At 38.0% G+C, this 27,568-nt stretch overlaps 1 protein-coding gene across 22 annotated transcripts in view; it reads right to left on the bottom strand.

The window, feature by feature from the left end:
• The window catches only part of INPP4B (inositol polyphosphate-4-phosphatase type II B), a 322,348-nt gene that overhangs the window by 165,822 nt on the left and 128,958 nt on the right, over positions 1-27,568 (bottom strand). For 16 of the 22 annotated variants that reach the window (XR_015286969.1, XR_015286968.1, XM_086889768.1 and 13 more), the window contains exons 5-6: positions 11,625-11,743; positions 9,604-9,720 (exon numbers count right to left, since the gene is read on the bottom strand). The exons of the other annotated variants lie outside the window; for them this stretch is intronic. Coding sequence is in view for 14 of the 16 variants with exons in the window: in XM_086889768.1 (XP_086745894.1) it covers positions 9,604-9,720; positions 11,625-11,743 (236 nt within the window). In the remaining 2 variants the exon portion in view is untranslated. The remainder of the gene's footprint in view (positions 1-9,603; positions 9,721-11,624; positions 11,744-27,568) is intronic. 22 annotated transcript variants of the gene reach the window in all.

The raw sequence follows: 27,568 nt of genomic DNA, 5'->3' as shown, positions 1-27,568 counted from the left end.
AAATCATATTTGTCCCTCATGAGACAGATTTTCTGTTCAGAAGCAAACAACCCTGTCTGAAAGGTTCTCAACAGAGAAATTATTTTCTCACAACACGAACTTGTGGATCTGCATTTTAAGACAAAACATCTATATGCAACTACTGACAGTGCAGATGCTGTTGCAATGAAAGGAATTAGCTTGTGACTCTCAATGTACTTCTAAAACACCCAGTAGAACTGATGAAGAGTAAGGAAAACAAAACTGAAGAGCTGTGATACAATGCTGCCTCAGCTGTTTCTGCCATAATATGGTGGAAATTGTAGAGAAAAACTTCTAAGACAGTTACACCTGCACAATTTTGTGCTAATAGACCCAGACTTCTACTCCACAGAGAGCTAGTGATTTTCTTCCTTTCACCAAAAATACAGTCACAAATGCCCATGGTGTTACCTTAGAACCAAAAGCCTGAACAGTGTAGACAACTGTATGTAACAGTGAGACACATGAAGTAAGAATATTTCAACTTCCAGCAGAAAGGGTTGTCAAGTCAGACTAACGTAACATATACACACTCAAAACCTTCCTTTTATCTCACAAGAATCTATCCATTAGAAATGGTGCAAATGTTCTATTCCTTTACTATTTCTGACATGTATGACAACATGTCTGTTTATCAACTTGCAGACAAAATACATTTCTCTGTTTCTTCTCCAGTGCGAGCCCTCTAAATTTCACTTGAAGCTGACTCAGGTGTTTCACAGTCAAAGCTGATGCAGCAGTGTTTACTGTCATCTTTGTTTTCTGCTCTGAGTTACCTTCATAATGCTTTGAGCCATTACATTGGTTATGCCTTTAAGGCTGTGCCTTACTGATATATGCTGAAGCCTGCTTGGGAAAGCTGGGCTAGAAAAAACCCAGTACAACAGAAAGTCATACTGTTCCCTCCTCTGAACTGAAGCGGGGGAAAAAAACAAAAAGAAAAGGAAAATGAAATCTTATTAAAGTGGTTTGGATAGTTGTGACTTCCATCTTTTTCATTTGACATCAGTGGGACTACATATATGGCAAAGGATTCAAGGATGATAAGACTGCAAGAATAAACATCAACAGCTGCATGATACTTTAAAAGTCTTCAACTATTTTACTTTAAAAATACCATGATTATAATGACAAGAAAATGGGGGGGGGGGGGGGGGCGGGGGGAACAAAATGCATTTTTTCTCATCACAGCAAAATGGTGAAAAAAAACCAAAGACCTAAAAGACTAACCAGAAATATAACTAATGTCACTGTGCCAATGAGTCCTCGGTTATAATCCATGATCTCGCCAAAAAGTAATAAATTCAAGGCAAGGGAAGTCAATTTACTCCTCAGGAAAGAACACCTCAGGTACCACAAAGTGTTAGAACACTACAAAGCAGCTGATGCTCTGTTCAATGTAGTAACTGCTTCATAAACTGAAACCTTGGGTCCACAATTGTTGCTGTTAATAATGTTCATTCACATTTATGGTGCTAAAATTCTGAGAGGATGACATGCACTAAATTTTGACCACGCTGAAGACTGCATTTGTCCTTTGTTCTCCTGGCTTTTTGGCCATAACTATGCAAGCTGCAAACAGATCCTTAAAGAAAATGCATGCTAAAAGGCAGGTATTTTTTGTCCTCCCTTTGTGATCACACAATCTGTGGTGAACAGGACAAAACAAAGAACAGGTCAAAACAAAATCCTCATTTCTGCATGAAGAAAGCTGAGCATGGAAAATTTCAGCCACATGGGAATTTGTTTCTTTAAAATACTGCATAATGATTATATAAAAAGGTTTTGATTACTGTAAAATTCAGTGATACGTGGGTTTCTAACAGCATTAGAAATTCTAAATGATTACACAAGCCTTTCATGCTTATTCATCAAATATTTAAAATACAGCATAATACAAAACATTTAATAGTTTACCCTGAGATAAATTTATTGTGCTCTTCTAACAAAAATTTGCTCAAGAAGATGAAATCTCATATTACATCCAATGCATATATTTCTAATGTAATTTTTTAATAGAATTATTTGCTCAGCTTTTAAGTACAAAGTTTTAAATGTAAACGTTTACTGGTACAAGCATGGCCATAACTGAAAAATACCCTTTTATGAGGCACGTGGTAGAGGAAAAAAAATCTTTTCTAACAGACTGAATTTGCTGCTTCCAATTGCACTGAACACATACCCCAAAACCTCAAAAGAAAAATCTCTTTCCAACCTCTGAGTGCCTGCTTTCATAACACAAAAGCAAGAGCAGACTTACTATTGTTCCATACACCGTTCTTTTCATATTTTCAATCCTTATTGGATACTTTGCTGTGTTTTACATCAATCTGTACAAAGGGTATAATATATGTCTACAAACCCTTCTGAAGGAGTAAGTAAAGAAAGAGAGGTGGTGAGGTAGCCATGTGTATTAGGGAGGATTCTGATTGTCTAGAGCTTAATGATGGTGATTATGGGGTTAAGTGTTTACAGGAAAGGATCAGGGGGAAGTGCAACAAGACAGATAGACCACCCAACCAGGATGAAGAGGTGGACAAAATGCTGGGAGAAGTCACACTGTCAGTAGTTCTCATTCTCATGGTGAAACCTTAACTTCCAGACATCCGCAGGAAATTCAACCCAGCAGAGAGGAAAGGGTCCAGGAGATTCCTGAACTGTGGGAAAGAGGTGTTCCTGACACCTGACATCTGGTGAGTGAGCCAGCTAGGGAGGGCATCTCACTGGACCTGCTTTTTGTGAACAGAGGAGGACTGGTGGGTGATGCATTGGTTGGGGGCTGCCTTGGGCACAGAGATCACAAAATGATGAGTTTTCAAGTCTCAGAAAAGGAAAGGGAGTCAGAAGAAGAGCCAGCTTGGACTTCTAGAGGGAAAGGTTTGGCCTGTTTAGGAATGTGGTCACCAGAGTCCCTTGGTAGGCAGTCCTGAGGAGCAAAGGAGTCCAGGAAGGATGGACATTCATCACAAAATCTTAAAAACACAGGAACAGACCATCCCCCCATGCCAAAAGACCTGCTGGTGGGGAAGAAGACTGGCCTGGATGAGTAAAGAGCTTTGGCTGGAACTCAGGGAGAAAAAGAGAGTTTGTGGTCCTTGAGAGAAAGGGAAAGAAATGCAGGAGGACTACAAGGATTCCATTAGCTTATTCAAGGAGAAAATAAGAAAAAACAAAGGCCATCTGGAACTTCATTTGGTGTCTGCCATAAAAAACAGTAACAAATGTTTCTATAAAGACATTAGCTACAAAAGGAGGGCTAAGGAGAATCTCATCTGTAATGGATGCAGAGGCACAAAAGAGACAAAGGATGAGGAAAAGGCTGAAGTACTTAATGCCTTCTTTGCCCCAGACTTCAATGCAAGACCAGCTGTTGTCTGGGTACCCACACATCTGAGCTGGAAGAACTGATCTTTCACCTGAAAATAAACACAAAGTTACCAATGAGAACAAACAAATCTTATCCTTGAAATGACAAACATTTCCATGTTGCTGCATTTAGCTTAAGGAAATCCTTCACTGCTGCAGTACCTGGCCTGCTGGCAGCACCAGCCACCCTTCCTGAGGTGCAACTCCTCCAGTGCCTTGTCCAAGGGATGTCAGCATAAAAGGCACTGTGAGGGAAAGCAGATTAACCCTCTGAAAGGACAGAAGCATATTCTACAACTTGAGGTCATGTTTTCACAGCAAGGTTGCTCCTCACTGACTACAGAAACACTGTGCTATGCTCTGTTTCCTCTCTTCACTGCAGCATGCATATTTCAGGGGAAAACATCCAAACCTTCCATACAAGGTACGTACCCCTTGAACACTAAAAGTCATCATTAGAAATGACAGGGCGGTGCAAAAGCCACCTTGGATTTGTTTGACTGTTCTGATGTGCTCCGTGCTGGTTGAGTGAGGGGCAGAGCAATGAAGGATATTCAAGAATGATATATTTGCAAGCTTTTTAGGCCATGCTACCAAGACTGTCTACCAATCATGCCTATGTTACTGAAATTCCTAGCTGAATAAAATAAAATCTACAGGAAAATTTTATAATATACTAATTTGTTCCCTTCTTTCTAAGTCATTTTCAAGGCAACCCTTTAAACTTTCAGAGAACACCACTGGTCTCATTGCTTGGTACTTTTACAAATCTTTTCCCAAATGTCAGCTCTAAGAACAAACCTTTGTCTGATGTGAGGCAGCAGTAGCATTTAATTGGCAGAGTAGGTAGAAAAGGAAAAGAAAATGGAAGACCAACAAACAGTAGGTTACAATTTTCCTTGAAGATACAGCTATAGGGAGGAGTTTGCCTCAATAACAAAAGAAAAAAGTAATAAAAGTGTAAGAGAAAAAGTAGCAGATAGTTTCAAAGGGAGAAAGATTTTTGCAAAGCCAAATCCTCCCACTGAATTTTCAAGGGTGAAGCACAAAAAGCAGTAAGGCTACAAATGGACTTTACCAGTAACTTTACCAGTCTTGACACTTATCCTCAATTCTCTTACAGATAGATACAGGAAACCTTTTTGTAACCTCAGCCACTTCAAAAAAAGGATTTATATCAATATAAACCCAAAGGAAAGTCAGTAGTTTGAATTTCCCTTTTTGTATCCAAGACTTTTAAAAAATACAGAGAAAGACTGACAATAATACTTTAGGAGAATTGAAGGTGTGAATACACAGGTGCCTTGAAGAATCAAAAAACATTCTTTTCCTCCTAATAATGATGTTTAGTAAGAGCATCTAGCCTGATGCAAAAGGAAAACTAAATCTATCATAATGTATATATTTATGAAAAAAAAAATCAGATTACTTTGAAGAGAAATATCAACATCTAAAGCTTTAGTGCAAGTATTTCTGTGGGTAGCAGACCGTAGTAGTCTATAGTACTGCTCTATTAAGGAGAATGAGATAATAAGAGTTTCTCATTTAAGGCAATATTTCTCTGCAAATCCTGCAGAGACAGTAGTGAACAGAACTGAGAAAGGGAAGACTTAAGTGGCTTTTTCTTTAAACAAAGTATAGCACTTTTCTTCAGTTTTTGAAGAGAAATTGCTTTGGTATTTTTAGAATTCACAGGGGTGAGTGTGCTCTGGTGCAGGCAGAGAGCAGAAAGGCGAGGTACAAGATTTCACATTTATGTCTGCTAATGCATTTCACACACTGCTGTGCAGCGCTCCTGGTGTTCCACCCCGTGTCTCTTCAGCAGAGATGGTAAAGCACCAAAGACCAAACTGCGTGATGGTGGTGGTGTGAAAGGGATCTATGCCCACAAGGGTACACAGAATGCTGTCACTTCAGATTTGGCTTCACAGCTTAACTCAAAATGCCTCTGTCGTGATGGACAGTCTTCATTTTCCACTCACCCCAGCGGGATTCAGTTTAACAGGGACACTTGCAAAATCAAGAAACACAAAACATTTGCAAAATTCCATTACTAGTGAACAGATTTAATAGAAGATTCAAACTCCAAAAGTTAAAAGATGTGTAATTTAAAGCCTAATTAATCTAAAATGGCCACTTTACAACATACGTTCCCATATCCAAAAGAGAACTTGTAGCCCCACTACTTCTAAAATTATCAAATAGATCTGATTTTATTCTCATTGATTAAATCAATGAAATTTGAGAACTAAAAAAAGGAAGACCAGATTGTCAAATGTGCCTTTTATACATCCAGTTTCATCTTGCTCTCAGGAGATAACATTGGACTGGCTGTGTATAACTTTCAGTATCGCATGTGAATTCCAGTAGTGATACCCACCCAAAGGAGATTGTCTTTGAAGGGGTGATGGAAAGATAAGATATAGAAAGTTCCCAGCAGGTGCAGAAAGTTGCTTCTGCTCACAGCACTTGTCCATGTGTGGATGAAGAAGAGGCGGCCCAATTCACTGGGTATGAGGTTCATAACTCTTGCTGCAGGACACGCATCATTCCAAACACAGAACAATGACTGCTGCCTCCCAGATTAGGCACTAGACTCCTCACAGCGTAACACAGAATCATCAGCTTTGTATTTTCTGTGGTTCTGTCATTTGGCAGTGGTACCTGACTTAGGCTATGCAGTATTTTCCCAGAGAATGAACCTGGCTTCAGCTCTAAAACTTGCTAGAACAAACTGGGCTAACCTGCATGCCCATAAGAAAGGTAAGAACAGCATGCTTGTGCAAAAGTGGAACAGAGATAATTTTGAACAGTTTACAAGCCTATAATTCTGATCTTATTAGACAATGACAACAGGTACAGCCCCAGCATTACAACCAACCAACTTTCTAAAATCCTAAAGACAATGTAGCTCAAGCTAGCAAAACATAAATTTGCTCATGGCAATATGAGAAGAAAAATCTTTTATATATAGAAACAGATTCCACTATACATTTTTCATAATATGACATTACCCACCAATATGTATGTATTGCTTCACTTGATATATATAAATGATATTTCATAAGCATTCCAACTACTTTATTCTAAGTATATCAAAGTAAACCATCTTTCTTAAAATTTCCATTTACATGAAAACTTACAGTAACTAATCACTGAGAAAGACTAGTCAAAACAAACAAAACCCCCCATTTCATTAAAAAATACAGAAAATCTGACACAGCTATGATATAGTTATGATCAACATCAGACAGAGAAGCATAAAAAGTGCAAAGTGAAGTCAGAACATTCAGTGTGTCAAGCACAGTGAATGCAATCCCAGAGCTGCACAGTATTTCAATATAACTAAACAACACTTCTCACATAATGTAAGTTAAATGACAGGCAAGAGTAAAGTAACTATCAGCTTTCTGATACAGGAATACTATCACGGAAATTTTCTTGATTTTTTTAAAAGAGCAGGCCAAAATAAATTCTGTTTCTCAGTGAGGAGCATCCTCTTTCACTTTAATATTAGAAACTGTGTGCACAACCCAAGAGGTATTTAGGTTTTTATTATAGTAAAAATGCAGCAGGTTTGAAAATGAGAGCTAATTCTCTTGTATAGACAGAGTCAGGTTTAACAAAACCCAAGAAAACACTTTATCCTGTGAGGTACTCACTGCCCTTTCCCTGCCTTATCTATAGTCTTCTATTTGTGGCAGTAAAATCCTGCTGAGTTTAATTAATGCTCATAATTCACTTCTTATAGTTGCAACAAAACAAATAAGAAAAGTTAAAGTATATATTTGTGACAAGGGATATTAGCTACTTTGAGCTTATTAACTGAGGCAAGCAGTAGTACAGCCCTGATGCTGTGGGAATTATTACTGTGGCACAATTTCTGCGAAATATTTCCCAGTCAAATCCAAGGTTTATTTCTGCAACAAATGCCCAGTTATTTGAGCTGGTGTCTGCTCTAGAGCATAGCCTAGAAGAGCAGGGCATGCCTAGCAGGCCTGGATTCCCCTCCACCCCTAAATGTCTGTTTCAAGGAATGGCGGGACTACGTTTGGCAGCCAACATGTCTGGCCAAAAGTGCCAGCACTTTTTAAGGAACAAGAAAGCCAGCTCTGCTGTAGACTGGAGAATCAGAACTGTGACACCACAGCACTTGGAGCAGTTTTACTGCCAAAAGGACACATCCAATTTCTTGGGTTGTGAAGCAAGCCCAGAGATCTGTGCTGCTGCAGCTATGCTGGTAATGATATCAAATTATAGCTCATTTCAACCTGACTTTTATGAACCTACATAAATATTGAAACTTCAAAAAAAGTCACCCAAACTAATAGTGTGATGACTTCTAATTAATTACAGGTAAGAAAATCAAGTTTTATCATCACTGAGATTTTAGGATGTAAAGGGAAGTTCAAATATTGCCACAAAGGAAGTTGCAACCAGGGTAGTGTGAGGTCATTCACATATGCTGCAGCCCACTTTTATTTAAATCCTACATATTATTTATTTTTTTCTTACTCACATCCAGCTTTAGAATGGCTGAGTAGTAAAAAAATGCTAAATGTATGTAAACCAGAGATGGGATTAATATTTTCCCCTACAAAAAGGTACTACAGTACAGATCTAGAATGTTTTGCATAGAAATAATATAAATGCTATGAAAAAAAGAGAGAGGTATTCTCTCATGATTTACAAGCTACATCAATGGGATTCCCTGTGAGAGACTCCAGTCCTGTACTACGCTTGTAAGGAACAGTTACAGAAAGTTCTTACAGGTTTGCAAGAAACTTATCAAATTATATTAATTCTCAAGGGTAAATCTTCTCCTGTATAAGTGGCAGTAGAGAAGCCTGGAGCTAGAAAAGTAGTACTAAAGGTAACAGTACTATGAATCCTGTTCACTTATATCACTTAAAGATAGGATATTATTTCCCAGCATCTGTCAGAATGAAACTGGAAGGAAGGGACAAAGTCCAACTCCATTTATTCAGTGCTTGTCACCTGTCCACAGGTACTGAATAAACACCGGATCTACTTTTAAGTGGACCACTACCAAGTTCAAAATATATGCATTATAAAATGCACATACATGTCCCTTCCCTGGTTATTCTTAAACAGAGAAGAAATCTAGATTCTGTGTTTCAAATATTCCACACATTCCCATGAAAGAGCACAGTGAGGGGACAGAGCCAACCTGCTGGCTCACAAAGGTTGAAAATTTAAACAAATAGATCAATAATTTTTTACCTGAAAAAAATTACAAGTTCTCAAAACATAGAACTTCACTTCTGTAAGCAGTTCAAAGACAGTCGAAGCTTGAAATTATGCCTTTAATTTCCTTCTTATAGATAATGAATACATATACAGTCAGGACATAAGCTTGCACTTGCTTTAATCATACTGGGTACCAACTACAGATAGGTAAAGAGCAATTCAGTTAATTAAATACAGGTGTCAGGGGTCATTCTTGAAGCCCAAGAGCAAACTATTAGCTGGATTACAGCTGCCACAGGAGAAAAACACACATCTCCCATAGGTCCTACGATGATATCTTAGATTACCTGGAACACATAAAATGACACTTAAGCTCTGTATTTGTCAGTTAAATCACTCAGATTGTTCCACTGACCTCCATATATCAGCTCAAGTGAGTAACTTACAAGAATAAAATGATGACTCTGTATTCAAAAATGTACAACAAATGATTCACCTTTAGCTGTGACACCATAGAACTTGGACTGCTACAAATCAATAACAGAAGCAAGTGATAGAAAAGCTGCAAGTACCATCACACAAGAGATTAAAATAAAATGTGAGTAGCTCTTTCCCAAGTTACAGGCTTTCTGGTCATTCTGGTTTGCGCATATAAGTAAAATATTATCAGAAACGTATTTCTGAAAAATTATTCACAGTGGTGCAATCTCAGTCTATTCCATGTGTTCTCTGCCCTCAAAAAGCACACCAGAGCAATCTTTTATTTGCCAAGAATACCTGTGCTGACCCATGTAAGCAGTTAAAAAGCCAATAGCAAAGTGCCTGTCTTAACTGCATGATTCTCTTTCTCTATTTTCTAATATATCAATAACTGATAAAGTAGATTTTAGGGATAGGAGAACAACAAAACCAATTTCATATTTGCTAATGACAGCCAGAAAAAAAACACAGCAAGAAACTTACTCCTCAGTAAGATCTGTGCAAGGAATGAAGCTAAGCACTTACCGTGTCTTGGGATTTATCTTTGACATCATAGACTGTTAGTTTTATTTTAGTTTCCTCATAGATGGGATATTCCGGTGGGAAGGTCACACCAGTCAAAAACAGTGGATCTTTTGTACCCTGTGCAATATGAGTAAACACTCAGTAAGGTAACAGCTGTGCAATGATGTCACTATGGAGGTACAGAAACCAAAAAAGTGTCAGCTGTCTACAGCAGAGAGATGGGAACAGCTCAGTTTTATTACCAAATCAGTGAGAAAAACAAACAACCTTAAAACTTTATCAGGAAAACAAAAAACAAATAAGCAAAACACAAACAAAACCACAACAACTTCCTGGAAAGTTTTTTAACTGGAAAGGATATGAAATGCTCCTGAAGCAGAGCCTAGTAACATGATTTTAAACAGCTCAGCCTCTATCAGGTTCTGGAATACAACCTGTAATAACCAAACCCTTTCTTTACTCCCACAACACTTTCTGAAAATACCACAATTTTGTCTTAATTTAAATGAACTAAAGATTTAACTTGCACATACATAGAAAAAAGAGCAACCTTCATTAAGCCACAATAATAAGTGTATAGAAATACTACAGAAATAATAAGTGCATAGAAATGCTTTCGGTATTACATTAAGGATATTGATTTGTGGAGGAGGGATTGAAATACTCCTCTTTAGGGAGTATTGCAAATAAAATAACATTCCTGTGCTTTGAAATATTATGATTACACCTAAAAGCTGTACACAGAAGTAACTATATCATAGCTAAAGATATACAATTAAATGAATCATACAAAACATTGTTTATAATTTCTTAATGTTTAATTATACTTAATTTCCAAAGATTACCAGGCATGTATCCTTACATTTTACATCAAGTTAAAAAATACAGGATTGTGCATGACAAAGGTGATTTATCTTATGGATAACTTTCTGTATCCCTGCCTTCCTCTCCACCAAAGCTTGACTACAAAGCCGAGAACCTTGAAAAAATAAATTCAGGAATTTATTGAGGTCTAGGACATTAAATTAGGAAATGTATCAAATTCTATTAAAAAAAAAAAAAAAGTAGTTATCTATTCATCTTTTGCACGGTATCATTCCAGACAGTCTGCAATGAACTGTCCTGATCAGATACAAGATATTTGAATTTAGCAGTTTCAGGATGGTTGAGGGCTGAAACCATAATAATTTAATTAGTAGTTGGTTGAAAATAATCACACAAAGAGCACATGAAATTCTCTCATCGTATTTAACAGTTAAAACAAGCCTCTGGTGAAATCATGTGTTTGTTTACAATGAGACTTCTCTGCTCTTAATGAATCTCTCCTGTAAGTTAAGCAAGTTACACCTACATTGCTTTCCCTTCATTTTCTCTGACCCATTTTTGCTGTTTGTGACACTGATGCTTACAGGGCAAATTGTGGGCTAGCAAAGCAGTCTCAGACAATTCTGTTGTAATGTATGATGCAAGCTATTTTTTTACATTTTATTATAAAGTCTATAATTATTTTATATAAAGTCACAGACATTACATACACACATTCTTTACCCCAATTATAGATGTAGGGTAATATTTTTCCAATTGCAAAAGCATCAACTCACTAATGGAAAAAACAGAACAAGAAAAACATAGGATAACAGACCACATAATATACCTACATTTTTCTGCAATTTAAAAATACTTTCCAAACTCACTATACTCTTAATTCAGTTTATTTTGCATTGCCTTGTCCCTTCATGAGAGCAAATAATCCTTGTTTCATTCTAAACCTATGTCTGGGGAATTGGAATATTCTCCATGCCTCTACTTGGAACAACAGAGCTTTCATGAAAAGTTAATTTCTGTTTATCCTGGTTAAATGCCAAGAACTACAGCACATTTAGGTATGCTTTACAAACTGCCAGAGTTTGCTTGTCTTACCTAGGACTATGCACTAACTTGTTTTATTCCTAATTCACTTTCTAAGGAAGAAATGAGCAATCCATTAATCAACATGTTAATTGAATAAAAGAGACTCTCACCTCCACGATTTCAGTGCTTGAATACCGCGTCAAAATGTGCTCTACTGGATGCACCACTGAGACTTGGATAAACGTATTCAGCTTCCGATCACGGGTAGCAGCCACTAGATCCTTGCATGCTGGAGACAGTGCAAAATAAAAATAAAATACTCAAAAGAAAACTCCAGGAAAATGCTGTCACAGGCACAGGACAAAGCAGACCATGCTCCGGCTCCAGATTAAATCTCCGGAGACAAGTCAGTTTAACAGAGGAAGTCCCTTGGAAGTAACCTACAGAAATAGGAAGTCACATGCCACAGAACTGAGCTGAGATCTCATTTCCACTAAAAATACTTGCAGCTTCTGCAAAGCTCCCTGCCAAAGGTTCATGAGCCCCAGTCCACGAGCATGCGTGCGCAGACACGCACACTTACACACGCTGCAATAGTAGTTAATTTTACATAAGCACTCATTTAATTTGCCCACAAAATCTCTCATAGCAGCCTTATAGGATCCTTTCTTGCCTGACAATTTTCCCAGTTACACAACCATTTCAAACACATTCTAAACCAACTAATTGCTATCAGTGGTCAAGTTGGTTTATACTGTTTGCTACTACTTGTGAACTTAGCAGATTCTAGTTGTGAGGTATAAATCTACCAACCTAAAAGCAGACAGCAACTTAACCAATTGTTCTGTCAGTGACTGGTATATAAATGAGAATTGCACTCTGCCTATATAGCATCATTATTAAAACTCATTCTACCGAATAGAGAAATTCAGTTCTGATTTAATAATTCATTTTTATCCTGGGCTCATAGTTGTACAGGTGACTGAGATCATTCTTTAGACTAATATACCTCGTGCCTTCAAAATGAAAGGGTGAAAGCACTGAAGAAAAAGGAGGAGGAAATAAATAAATGCACCATTAGCTGCTTAACAGAAGGGATACAGATTAATGGGGCATGCATTGGCTCAAAAGCAAAAACTATCCACCTTCTAGTCTTCCCTAAGGAATATACAGCAGTGAACACTGCAGTGGGATCTACCTAGTGCTTTCTGCAGGGTAATAAACTACTCTGGGATCTCAGAAGCCTGAGGCAAGCAAAGAAAAGCCTATGGTTTCATAGAGGGTGATTGTCAAGAAAGAGCTGAGGGTAGAGCCACTGCCTACCAGGGGCTTCCTCAAGTGCAGCTGACCTTTAAGTTTTCAAAAAGTGAGTCAGATTATCCTCACAGCAAGCAAACTTGGTCTGATGAGAAGCCAGCACTAGAAAAGCTCTGATACATACAAAAGGCCAACTAAGCTTGTTTTATACCTTTTTTTTTTTTTTCCTTTGGATTTGGACCTGCTGCTGTAGTAAATAAAAGGAAAGCCAACTGAAACTGTTTTATCACTCTTTAATTACAGTTAAAAGAGACAGGGAAACAATTAAATCTAACCTTCACAGATTAAAGTTTTTGCTTTAGTCCAAATTGCCAATGAAATTTCCTGGTACATAGTCTTAAACTATGTACCAGGACCCTGGTACTCAAACTGACCCTATTATAATTTGGTGGAAAAAGTGGGATAAGCATAAAAGTTTGTACATGATGAAGTCATTATGAAACAGCTGATGTAATAGCACCAGGCTCAAATTGTGAGTTTCCAGGAAGTCTTTGCTGCTAAGACTTGACATATAATAATATGTGTATAAAAATGACTGAATATTAGTACTACTTGACATCACCATTACAGACTTACTGAAAAGCAGTTGCCAAAGCAGAAAAGGTTGGGCAGCCACCTTTTCACACTATTTGACTTTGTCCTCTCTAAAGCTGATAACAGAAGTAGAAGCAGATCACTGAGATTTCCAAATATAGCCAGTTCCCCTCACAAAACCTGATCTCATGCCACCAATACAACCCTTAAATATTGCATTCTATAATAATTTTTTTAGAATGTAGCACAGTTTCAGAGGAATTGCAAGAGAGCCCATGTCCACTAACAGAAGCTGGAATTGAGAGACAGCCAAATTTTTCACACCCACTATACAATTCAATAGAATACATACAGCAAAAGGGAGAAAAACTACGAGACACAGATAATCAGGAAAAATAAAATTAGACCCGCCCCCAAAAAAAACAGTACCAGTGACTCTGGTAGGAGCTTTACAGCTGAACTCTTGCAAAAAGTACTAGTGCATGATGAATGGAGGTAAAACCATCACAAACAATATTTGATCTAGTTGTGGCTTGTCTCAAAGACATTATCTAGATGTGACTAAATCTTTTAGCTGCCAAGAGCACAGGCTTTTATCCTATTGAGAAACCTTAGCAATAGGAAGAAGATTTTTACTAAGTGGTCACCACCTTGGTGCTATCTGAATATAGGAGACAATTTATTTCTGTGACAGTACTGCAATCCAGTCATTAGATCATTTTTCCAGTAAAAAGGTGGCTTAGCAGCATGATCTTGAATTTCACTGGATAGAGCTGACAGGAAAATAACTCATCTGCATATCTCCAGTAGGGAGGATCAACATAAAGCATCAGAGCTCTTTGGGAGACACCAGTGCAGAAGGATAAATGAAATTCAATGAAACCTGCATCTACTCTGATGACAGTGTTATTTATCTCTATTGTGAAACTGGACTACTGCTGTTCACAACTTGCCTTTCAGTCAGAGAGGATATTCAGTAAAGTTGCCCTTGGTAAAGAGCACAGAAATTGTCAGTTTGAGCCACAGTGCATCACTTCCCTTCAAAACAGCCCAAATGAAAAATTTAACAAAACAAAAGGACTACTTTTAAGCTGATGCCAAAGGAAAAAATCTTGTTATATCCTGTTCACAGCCTGGCAAGCTTCACACCCCTGTGCTGCATTATTGCCCTTTGAATTATTGCCCTTTATCATTATCAGCATCTCAAGTAACCTTAGGTGTTCAAAGAAACCAAGTAAAACATTACAGAGTTAGGAAACCAGAAGACCAGCTACATGCTATATATTTAAACGTGTGTTAGGCTTTATTAGCAGACCACTCAAGCAGAAACTGATGGAAACACAAGCATGAAAGGCATTCTGAGGCTATTTCCTTATCTGCAAATGTAACACCGTAAGAGCAGGTAACAACATCAACGCACTTATCCACCATAACCTACGCCCAAGCAGACCACAGGTCGTGTTACTTCTCCATACTTCACTATGTCTGAATTAATTCTGGAAAAATTCATCAACAAAACTCAGTGAAATGAAGCACCAGCTTGTACTTACATGCCAAAAGTATATGAATCTACTCATTGTGACTGTTGACTCAGTGTGTAAAAGCCTGACTCATCCATTCCCCTGGTGACCCCACCTCTGCTGAGCCTATCAGTGTACAATGAATGTTTAAGGAAGAACTGCATTAGGAATAATATATGCTTTAATATAAAAGAAAAAAGTTAAGGCAGCAGGAAGAAACAAATCCTCTACTGATATTTCACTGTTCTCTGTGCTGCCCTAACATGATGGTTGTGCTCTTTGTCCTTCTGTGTGTGTGTGCCCACATAAAGAAGACAAAGTCTGGTTACTGTTTCCTCAAGGGACCTTAGAGAACTTTTTGAAAATGTTACTTTTATATAGGAAGAGAGTACAGAGAGAAAAACTAAAAAAAATCCCAATTAATATATAACAGTAAGAAGAAAGGAAACAAACAAAACCCAAAATAGAAATAGCCTGGAAATTCAACATCTACCTTCCCTGAAACTGTAACAGTTCTGACCAGGCACCCAGCACTCTCTGCTCCAAGCACAAAGCCCACTGGAGCAAAACTAAATTAGTCTGGCAGAGAAACAGGGAGATGCAGCATCTTCCAGAAATGGAAAAGATCCAGTAGCTAGAACAAACAACATGCAAAGTGGGAATGAAAGACATCCCCAGATCAGAGCAGAGTTGTTTGGGAAATGAGCCAAGGAGGAGACCAAAAATTGGGAAATGGCATTGAAACTGAGTAATTTATTTTTGCTAGTGAGGAAAAATACAGTGCATTGGTGAATGTCTTCTCATACTCTAGATTCACACAATGCATGTATTAGCCTATATGGCGTGTGCAAGGTAGCTCTTTCTTTAACCAGTGACAGAAACACAGTTTCCCATGTTTCATTCCCTCCCATATTCCAAAACAAAACAGATTCCAGGGGGCTGACCAGGAACAGGAATTAACAACATATCCCTGTTGTCTCCAGGGCATGTTATTTTGTACGCTGTCAAAACAACAGAAAATTAGTAGTGTCTGAAGACAGGGGGCGTGGGAAAAGCCTGTGTCTCACACACATATATATATGTGAAGGTAATGTTCAAATTTTTATTCATTTCATTGACAATGTAGCAGCATTATTATCCCAAAACACCTCAGTTTATAAATAATAATGTACAGTCTGTCTTGATAAACTAATTAAATAAGGTGTAGCTATTCCTTAGTGGGCAAAGAGAATTATGAAAGAAGGGAACACCACACTCAGACCTATGCTACAAGCAGAACACTGAACAGCTTGTTTTCCTCCACTCTGGGGGAGTGCTGGGGATGGTGGGGAAGTGTAAGAGAAGGAAGTGCACATCACCACTGCTTCTGCCTCTGCTGAAAAGGAATACCTTCAGTCAGACACATGCAAAGGCTTAGGAATAATCCAGTTTTGGAACATACAGGAAAACTTTGGCCATACTTCTGAATTGAGAATGCAAATGCAATTGTGGGAGGGCTGAGAACTGAACAGCAATGTGTTCTCTGTTTGGCAAAACATGCCTGAAAGCAAACAAAATGAACATTTAAGGATGGGCATTAGCACAGAATGGTGTTAATGAGCACGCCTGCTAGTGCTCCATAATAAACCTCATTAACTGGTTTATCATAAATACTACTAACTGGTTGTCCCATGCCTGTGCCAGCAGGAATGCTTCAGTATGCTGATGGGGACAGAAATAACAGAGAAGCTGCTCCCACAGACTGCACTGTGGACTCCCAGAACAATTCACCATACAACAGTAAACGTCAAAAGATATGGCCACAAAAATTTTAATGTTATAATGTTATAACTAATTTATGTTATCACAAAATGAGGACACAGTTACATAGCCAGGGAACAGGTATGCATTAGGAGGGACACTTTAATTGAAATGACTAAAATAGATGCTCAGACTCAGGTGAACTCCATAATGAAATAAAACCGTCCAACAGAAAACTACATTTGGAGCACATATACAAATAAAATCCACTGATTTTTACCTACAAAGACATTCAGATCACAAAGACACAACAGATCACTGTTCCAGTCTGTGGGGATGAGAAGCTTCTATAAAAATAATATATCTGTTCTCTAGAGCATACAGCTGGTTCCTAAAGTAACCTAGTTATATTTTCAAGGAAATGTACATACATAAAACAATTAGTATCCTTCGGGGATGTCTGCAATAAACAAGAGGAAGAAAATTTCTATCAACAATCCAAGGAGAAAGATGACAGGGAAGTCTTACTAAATGAAGCATTAAAATATCTCACTGCGGTATCTCTACAAGTACAGGTTTTGAGGAAATAAACCCCCACAAACACCAAACAATATCAACAGTATTAACTGTAAATAATATATCGGTATGCTGTCCAGAAAAACATCAAACATTGGCCACTTAATTTGCAGCTAAAAGAACATGATTATTTATGAATCATTGAAGTAAGATACACATGAATGCTGCTGGGGGGAAATGCATGAGGGTAGGGATAAGTGATCATGCCCATGAGTTGAGTTGCCAGCTGCACTCATGATCTTATTTGTAGGTGAGGTGATTAACCTGGTTAGAATTATCATCATGAAAATCAGAAGTGATCTATTTCTGAGTAAGGCCTGTGTGAGTGTTGGGAATGTAGCTGCAAAGGGGCTTTGATCCCAGCTCAGGTTGTGGAGTGTGACTGCCAGTGGTCCTTGGATGGTCGGACAGGGAAGTTTCCTTAGCAATGCAAAGGCTTAATCTGCAACTTTTTATTGCTATTGTCAGCATTTCCTGAGAAGGGATTTTAAATCTTCTGATGTGCTAGAATAAGCCTGTTTCCTCTTACAGCTTTGCTATTTAGTCTGGACAACCCCAGATACTTAGGCGTTTAAGTATGATAGATGCAAGAGGCTCAGGAAATAGGCTGACTGGATCAACACAGCTCACAGGCATCCTATCTGCAGGGCAGAAGCAAATGCGTGGTTACATGTGTTAAGTATCCATCCAGTGCTATTTACATTTGTTGTGTATTGATCTGCTGCCAACATCAGATGATCTGTTCCAGCATATCTACAATCCTGCTCCAGCTTTATTTGCAGTTGTAGAGAACTGAATTCTATCATCTTCATGCTTTAGATGTCAGCTACACAACAGCAATAAGAAGAGATCTTCCAGCTTGGCTTAGGAAAGCTCCCTAAGTAATGAAAAAACTGCTTTTGATCAAGATTTTTAAACTTCTTTAATTTTTGAAAATGTGTCTGAGAACATGTATCTCTGCATATCTCTTTCAAATAATTACAAAAATACAATTTTTCCCAAAAAGAGTGCATTTCCTTACTGAGCATACTGTGACACTAACAGCACAGAAATCTTTCTCAGACATGCTGTAGTAGACTTGTGACAGCAAAGCAGATCTCTTGCAGTTTGCTTTAGATTATCAATTATCCTCTTTCCTTCTGTTCAAAACTGTTCTACTCATGGCACCACCTCCTAATGATATTTAGGCTGATCTTCAGTTTTCTAGTGAGAGAAGTAAAGAAAGAAGGGGCATGGGGGGAAAGGGCTTGAAGCCTTACAAAAGCTTGCTATTACATTACTACACTCCAAAATATATTCATATCAAAATCAATTTTGATACTGCTATTCCAAGGCTGCAATTCATTTTCGTGTTGTTGTTATTTCAGAATACCACAAAAGGGTTTATATCTTCATAGAAACAGAGGTAAATTCCATTTCTTCCTTCACCTTTTTCTAATATTGTCGTACCAAGTATCTAATGAAGAAGTAATCTTGATGTAATTTCTCTCACAGATTTCTCACTATCCAAAAAATAGAGTGGTTACAAGTTAAAGTACCAGATGAAGAATTAGAAGATCTTCAAATTATAAGCAGACTTCCATTTTTCTTTGAACTATGACCTTCTTTATACCATAAGCTCACAGAAAACAATTAGAACCTGTAACAATTTCTTTCAGATTTTATAACTAAAATATATTCTGCTGGTTCCTAACACTTTCCATTTCTTTGGAAATAAAATAAATGTAAAGAAATACATCAGCACCACAAGAAGATGAAAAGACACAAAAGTGCCAAGTCTCAAATCTTTCAGTCTGCCATACTTGTTTTTATTACAACAGCCCCCATCACTTCCTTTGACATGAGCATTTATTCACTGCTATACCAGTTGTCAAGTGCAGCATTACATGGGTTTGATCCTCAGTGTGCAGTATTACTTTACAACACTGTAGAGACAGGATTTTTCTCTAATCTGTAAAGAAAATTCAGCTGTTGCTTAGTCTGACTCCAAATCCATGTCACAATATGCATCTTTACAAGATACTTTCAGGCTTGGCGAGGAAAGAAGCTCCCCTCACAAAACAAAGGAAGGCAACACAGTCCAGCAACTACAGCATACAAGAAGGCTCAGGAAGAGCTCTAAACAACCTGAAATCTTTTAGAGTGCTCTGAGCAGTTGTAAGGGAGCTACTCTGGCTCCTGGGTGGAAGCCCAGCTACAGGAGCCCAGCCCTCAGGTGGAAGTAATCCACCTGCAGCCTGGACAAGCCACCCAAACCAGCTGATGTTAACATTGATGTAAGTACACCTAAGAAACGCTGCAGATTTAAAGGCTGTATTAAGAACTTTGTGTAAAATTCTCTGGAGCCAGCTCTGTAATTAACTGTAAGCTAATTGATGTGTGGCCACAGTCCTGATGATGCCCATGAGACTCTGCTGGTGAATAAAATATTAATTCCTTCTTTAAGTAAAAATGTTACATAGTAAAGGTAATCAGATGAAGATGCCAGGACAAGATGCAGGAGGGAGCTATATTAACAACAGTAACTCACAAAAGAAAAGACAGAGTAAAGACTGTAGGTTTACTGTCTTACTGAACAGCTTTAAGATTCATCTGTGTGAGAAAGGTTCCCTCCTTTTATTGTGCCAAGGAAGGGGACAAGAAAATGATGTACTTTCAGCTTCATAAAGATTTAAAAAAACCCAACAAAATAAACAATTTTAAAACCTCACCACAACCATCTTCTCAATATATCCTAAGGGAAGGTCATAGGAATGTTTGAGCCCTGTAATACTCTCCACATGTGGTGCTCAAAAGAGGTAAAATGTGGCATATGATTTACCTACATGTTTGTAATTTTTTTTTTTTCCTTTTTAGCTCTCCACTCTGCTGGGTTCCCAAAATGTCAGGCTGATTCACAATTGGTTCTCATTGCATAAGCGCCTGATGTTGAAAATGACCAGTGAGACAGCCTAAAAAGATAGTCCTCTACAGAAAACACAATGCAAAGCACTGGCTAATTCCTCCAATATGCCAGAGGTGACCTTTTAGCAAAACAAAACCCACACATCTCAAAGGAAAGCAGACTAAAGTACACTTCAAAGACAAGGCAAAGAAGAGCAAGACACACTTTTAATCAAAGGAGAAAATAGATTTCTGCAATCCAGAACAATCACTTTTAGCCCAGTAATGATTAAATTTCCTGGTAGGGAAATGCTTGATAAATGTTACATAATCTGCATTCAAGCTGTAGTTAAAAGCAGAAGATGTTCTAACATAAGTAAGCCTTGTTAGAAAAGGTGGCAATTCTGGATTAATACTGAAATTAAAAGTCCAGATAAGAGACAATGATTAACTCTTCCAAGGACTTTGAAGCAGTCATTCTGCCCAGTAATTTATGATTGCTTTAATAGCATGGGACTATAACAAAGTAGAGATAGCAAGTAGAGCTCCTTCATAAGGAATTTAAGAAAACATATATTTGTATTTTTTTCACATAAATGACAGAGTCCAGAAATACTAAAACCTCACAGATCAAGGATCATGTAAGAGCTTCAAAGAATCCATCTCCCATGACCATCTTCTATTTGTTTACTTGCATATTCTGAAGGAATAACCTTTACTCCTAAACTTCTCCAAAAAATGTACCTCAGCCATGAGAACTCTGGTGGGACAGACAAACAACCTTCTAAAAATAACAGGGTGAAAAACACCAGTGACTGTAGCTGTTGTGATTGCCTAGATGTTATTTTAAAGTAACATTTTTAAAGCAGCACATGCATTTGTATTTGTAGTTTCTTCAATGGCAACACCAAACTCATATCCCCTCCAAGATACTGGCTCATAATTACTCTAAATTTTCAACTGCGCAGTTTGTATTTTGAAGACTATTTAAAAGGGGAGATGTTAATGATTTCTACAAAGGAAAAAGACCCAAAACAGAAAATTTGATCCTTATACTACAAATACACTCATTTCTAGCAGAAGTTTGTTGAAGGGTGAATTATGGTTATTTACATGCAACAATAATACATCTGAAACTGCCTGATTTTGATATGCTGACACATGTAAAGTCATAGCTGACTTCTTCACAGAAATATAATTTTAAATTATTTCCACTCATTCGTACAAAGAAATATTAGTTTAGGATAAAAAGGAAACAAACAACAACAAAAAAAAATACACCAAAAGAAAAAAAACAACCACAACCAACCAACAAAACAAACAAACAAAAACCCCCAAAACCCCAACAAGCTTTTATTTGTCTCTGTAGAGACACCCCCTGGCAGATTTGAGATGGTACCCTGATTTACCAGGGATTCGCAGCTCTTCATCTCTAAGTTGAAAACTGTGCTAGCCCACTTCAGTTTTAAAGCAGCTAATTTACAATCCTACAGATGACAATCCTCAGCTTCTCAGGTGTGAAGAATTCTCATCTTCAAGGAATGCTAACAGAAAATTCTTCTTAACCCATCATAATGAAATTCTGCACTCCAGTCTGTCAGAAATTTTTAATAAAATCAACAGAATTCCAGATTAAAGCTTTAGCTTGCGTTGAACATTGGAACAAGATTGATGTAAATTTTAAAAACGCTTCTTTATTACATATCAGCTTTATATTCCACATAAAAGGCAAAAACCACTCTAAAACTATGGTTGATAATAATAATTAAAGTTTATTGGCCACAGGGCATAAGGGTAAAACAATGAAGAAAAGCATTCTTAAGCATTTTGTTTGTTTTCAGTAAAGCACCTCGGGTCAGTCTGCTAGTCAAGCTGTATCTAGTGTTGTATGGGATTTTGTGCTATTGCATACAGAATTCCAGTTTTCTCAGGGCCTGCTGGAGAACCCAATTTTTGAGTCAAATCTCACTGCAGGACATGCATTTCAGAATTTCCAAAAATAATACATCTATAACTAATGTGTTCAAAAGCGGAGGATGACTTTAGTCTTCTATTAATTCGATGTTTTTCTATTTATGTAACTTCTGTTTCCATGTATAAGGACTAAAAACAAGTCCATTGGGAAATGTTTTATAACATGAAAGTATTACTGCAATTATTTATATTGGCATATTCAGAGATGTATTTAACAACTGCTGCTTGAAACACAAATAATTCAGCTAACACCGCAAAGTACCATTAGAGTCACGAAAGTCAAGAGCTATCATTTTTTGAGTTATTAAAGATGTTTTCAGTTAATATAATTTTGGCCTAACAACAGAGAGTTGCTCCATTTCTATTTAGTCATTACCATTCTGCACAAGAAGCAGCAACTCTATGACTACTACAACCTGTAAATCATTTGCTTGTTTTTTGTCTTCCAAATAATCTCTACCCTTTTGGAATTATGAGGTGACTTTACCTTCACAGAGAAAGATAAGGAAGGAATTCTCCTGGCAATTTTTCATTAAGTGTTTTACATCCTGGGCTGAAGGTTAGAAAAGACCAACTGCAAAAAGTGACAGTAAAAAAGTTGAAAGCAAACTCTCAACGAGCCAGAGATATCCACTTGTGTGTTTTAAACAGAGTACTCTGAGCCTACACACAGCTGCTAGCTGGCTTTGGACGTATTTGAAGTCCCCAAGTATTTAAGCTTGGAACTGTAGGAGGTCCCTACACACCTGCAGGTTGGCTCCAGGGTAAATCCCGACTGTCTCAGCCCTGACGACACAGAGCAGCTCCAAGCCCACCCCTCTGGCTCTGTCAGGATCTGAAAACCACACACCTCTCCTGACAGACTCGGGCTGGCACAGCTGCTCGTCCACATTCTGCAAAAACATCACTGCTGATTTCCTTCACAACACACCCAGAGGGGCAGCTGAAGGAGAATGGGGCCAGTGCCTTTCTAGATTCACTGGGTCACTGGACCTGAAAGGGGTCACACACGGAGCAGATCCACAGGTTTAGCATTCTGCCCACCTCTAACATGACAGCTGCAAAACACAAAAAGCTGAAAACAATTACACAAAGAGGACAAAGACTCGAGAATCTGCTTGTATCTACTCAAAGCTGTCTCACCTTGATTGCAAAAAAAGGAAGATTTTCCTGGCAGCAGGCATAGAGGGTACAAAATAATTATTATATATATATATAAATATATTTATATATATTCATATATATATATAAATAATTATAATTTGGTCTTTCACATATATTTTTTTACTTTCCAGTACCACTGAACTCAGGTACCTGTCCATCATCACTTCAGAACTGAGGTCCACCCTACTGGAAAAAGAGCATTAATCACTTAACAGTCATCCTCAGCTTATTTTGTCTTTGACACAAATTCTTTTCTTCACAGAGAAAGGGATAAGAGTTTCAACTCAGGTTAAAAGCCCATTTCAATTTTATTCGTGGCCAATACCACTGCTGCAAATACATGTTTTACTTCAAGATTTTATTTGGCAAACATTTCCACAAATAACTCCTCACATACAGAAAAAAATAAACATAATTTTGCACATATACAAAAAATTCATAAAAATGAGCACCAGTAACATATTATCCAGGCCAACAGCAAAACTAATTTAACAATAGCTGACTCTATCCAGTCCTGACCATCTTTGCCCAAAAAAGAAAGGCAATTCAAGCTGCTCTTAAATCTTTTATGGTGTCTTCAGTGTGCCCCGCATTACAATTTAATTATGAGGCAAGGGTGGAAGTTCCCTAGAACTGCTCGAGTCCACATAGATAGCAATAATCTTAAATAGTCTAATTTCAACATAACTATAAGTGAATATTTAGAGATCCTGAAAATTTTTTAATCAGAAGCAAGGTATCAACAACAGTAAGGATCAACAGATACTTTACTGTCCATATACAGTACAGGATGTTGAAGGAGTCCATGTCAAACAAATCACCACCAGCTCTGAGAAGCCTCGAAACTCTTTCTGGAAAATTACATGACAAATTGCTGGCACAGAGATATTCAAATCAGCCTTCAGCTTAACAAGTCCAGCCCCTCTGCCCAAGCAGGGTCAGCCACAGCAGGCTGCGTCCACTTGGGTGCTCACAACATCCAAGGACAGAAACTTCACAACCTCCCGAGGTCATCTGTGCCAGTGCTTGACCACCCTCACAGTAAAAAAATATCCCTATCATTCCTGTCCAGTAATTCCAAAATAAAATTTATTTCTTGTCCATGCCTAGAAAAAATCCCAGGACTACAAGGGCCATTAAGCAGCAGCAGAGAAAACTAAGATGTCAGGCACTGAAGCACACAACCAGGGATACTAAAAATGACTCTTCAGCAAACTTAGTGGTACACACCATTTCTTTTTTTAAGGCAATATAAAGTTTAAAACTTTAATGCTACCAGACTTCACAGTTTGATGAAAAACACATGGTTTCTAGAAAAAATACTGTAGTTTTAAAAGGTTTGTGAAGAAACCTGTGGAGAAGACCAACATCTATTGCTGACAACATTGTGCAGACACTGTATACCTTTTAAGCTTCCCTGACAACAGCATAGTTAAGGAGTTAAGAAAAAAAAATCTATTGTGTTCAATCCCAGCTTCCTGGGAGGCAGGGAAAGATTGGAAGAAGGCGGCAGGGTCAGGATCACCATCCAAATCTCAGTTGTAGGTAAGGAAGTCTTATAGAGCTTTCTATAACAACAAAGGAACAGCTCATCCTTATTTGGCTTGCTCTCTGTGTACAAATATCTGTGAAAGAAAACATTCTCAATAAGGATCTAAATAGTCCTCTCCATTCAGACAAGTTTCATGGACCCACAGAGAAGTCAGTCATAGATTTATTTTGTACCAGGTAAGCACAAAGCCATCTGGTCACTTAGGGGCTGTCCCTGTGGATGTGTGGTGATACAGTGGGACAGTGTGCTCAGGGCCACTCTCACTGCGAAGATGCTGCCCAGAAAATCTCCTTCCGTGGCAGGAAAGCAGAAAACTGCCAGGTAGAAGACCACAGTTCCTCCCTTCTCAGCTCAGCCACTGAACAGCCACATCTTCTCCCACTTGCTCTCTTTCTGCTACTCCAACATCCCAAAGCCTGAAGGGGTAAAGGAAGTGCACACATTTGCAAACAAGCCCCCTCCAAGTCAAATCTTAGTCAGATCTACCACACCTATATGGGAGCAGTCCTAGGGAATCTGAAGAGTCTCATTTCACACAATCAGGTTCAAATATTGAACTGGAAAGAACACATAGACCAGCAAGACAAATAGGAAAAAGTATGCACAGCAGGAGGTGTATTTTTGGGAGAAAGCAGGAAGAAAAAAATAATGATGAAAAAAAGAGCAGCAGCGTGTGCCAAAAATAACTTTTCTCTAACACAGTGATCTTTAATCCTACTTTCCTACGAACTGGCTTAAAAATACCCTGGAAACAGACGTTTTCCATTTCATTAAAATAATTGAAAAAAATAATGTCACATTCAGCAGAACACCCAATAATTCAAAAGCCAAGCACTATGCTTGTGAAAATACTAAAGGACAAATTAAGTAATCCAATGAGTTATTTGTTGGTGGTTTATTAACACCCAAGTGAGAAAAACTTTATATGAAAGCTCCATTTTGAGAGAGTTGCATTATATCTCTACCTATGTCTATAAATTCTTAGGTAATTCTGGAGCCCTTTAACTACATAACTTTCAATCAGCCTTACAAATTATCATTATATTACTGATAGCTATGAGTGTTTTACCTCAGAAACTAGAAATAGTTCAGGCAAAGCAGCATGGAATGAGGTAGATGAACCTGTGTGAAGATTGAGCTCTTGTAATTAATCTGTTTCTAGCACCCTGCCTCACTGGGATACTGAGCTGGCACCCCTCTTCACAGAAAGCATAACAGTTTTCAGCATAGACACAATCTTGTCTCCAAAATTTTGGAAAAAAGGAATTTTGCAATCATGAGATAACAATTGCAAAGTCCATGAGAAAAACATTCCATAGACACAAAAGCAGCATTTTCAGAAAAAAATTGATTTTTAAGAAGCTTACCAATTTTATTTATTTAAGGTTTGAAAAAGAAAGGTCCTTACTAGTCTTATCCTCCTTTTTTAACCCTGGACTTATAAATGCAGCAGTTTTCTAACTGACAAGATTTCAGAATTTATACATTTCTGACAGAATTTAATCCATTATCAGCTGCATCATTTGAGAGCTAAGATGATAAACCCCTGTCTCACAAAATGGGTAAATTCCAAAAAAACCTTTCAACTGTTAAAATGTTTCAAATTCAGGTATCTACAAACTCCTCTCTAAACAGATTAGCCATCGCTATTCAAAATGTATCTCTAGATAAGTGTTTATATCAAAACATGTGAAAGTTGCTGTGAGAATCTTTATGCTATTAGATTTAAAAGTTCCCCTTAGTCACAGCCCTGATTTATACATACCTATATTTACAAGATTGTAAACCACATTCTCCTGGTAGTTCAAATACAATTTTTTTCTTAAAAGGAAAAGCAAAAGCTTGTGGAAACAGGAAATCCTTCAATTTCATGGAGCAGAATGGAAGAAAACTGCCTGAAACTCAGTTTGCACTGGGTTTAATATTGATACTCAAAACATCCTCATGCTTACTACTTGCATCAGCACATCAGCAGATTTCTGTAAATCTATCACACTGGAATACACTCAGACAGTAATGATTTGCTTGCTCATGCTGGTTCATCCTCTGCTCTGACCCACTTCAGAGCAAATAAACATCCCTGCATTTAACGAGCCCACTGCGGGGACTAACTTTTACATAGCACCCTATAATGTAGAATTTTAATCTCTAATACCTACACAGAAATTGATTTACACAAGTCAAAGCCAGTTAATGAAAATCAATAAGTATCAATGGATGCTGGCAAGTTGGAAATATTTCCGTGACTGTGGGGTACCCGCGCCCAGGGAGGCAAAGATTTCATTTCAGATAAGCAGTGTTAAAGTGAGAGGCGTGGTTTTAAAGCCCAGGAAAAATAAATTCCACCCTCTGCCTCTGGGGATAGGCCTTGTGAGCCCAGGAAGAGTTGCCCCAACCACGGACCCTCATGGGGTGGGAGCCCAGGGTGCTCTGATTGGTTCTGTGCCCCTGGAGCTTCTCCCTTCCTATGTCCCTATTAAGACCCCAACCTTAAACTACACTGTGGGTCAGTCCCATAAAACCCCTACCCTGCCTCTATTCTGGGCTCTCTGGCTCTGGATTTAAGCTGAGTTTATTTCTGTGTAGAATAAATCATTTCCTGAGATCAACCACGCAGAAATAAGTATCGTTGAGTCCCATGTCGGTCACCAGAATCCATAACCTCCCTGGACTTGATCCTGCAGCTGCAGCAGAATGCAACATGTGACTACTTCTACTAGGAATTGCTTACTGACACAGAAACCAAGTAGGTAACACACAAAAATGAGTAATGCTACTCTAGATATAATGGTTTTTCAGCAACAAAGCAAATTTTCCTATCTACGGACTACATAGAATAGATATCTATATAACT

The sequence above is a fragment of the Cyanistes caeruleus genome, chromosome 5, assembly GCF_971803275.1.
Source record: "Cyanistes caeruleus chromosome 5, bCyaCae1.hap1.1, whole genome shotgun sequence".
Lineage (NCBI taxonomy): Eukaryota > Metazoa > Chordata > Aves > Passeriformes > Paridae > Cyanistes > Cyanistes caeruleus.
This window is presented reverse-complemented; position numbering and strand designations above follow the sequence as displayed.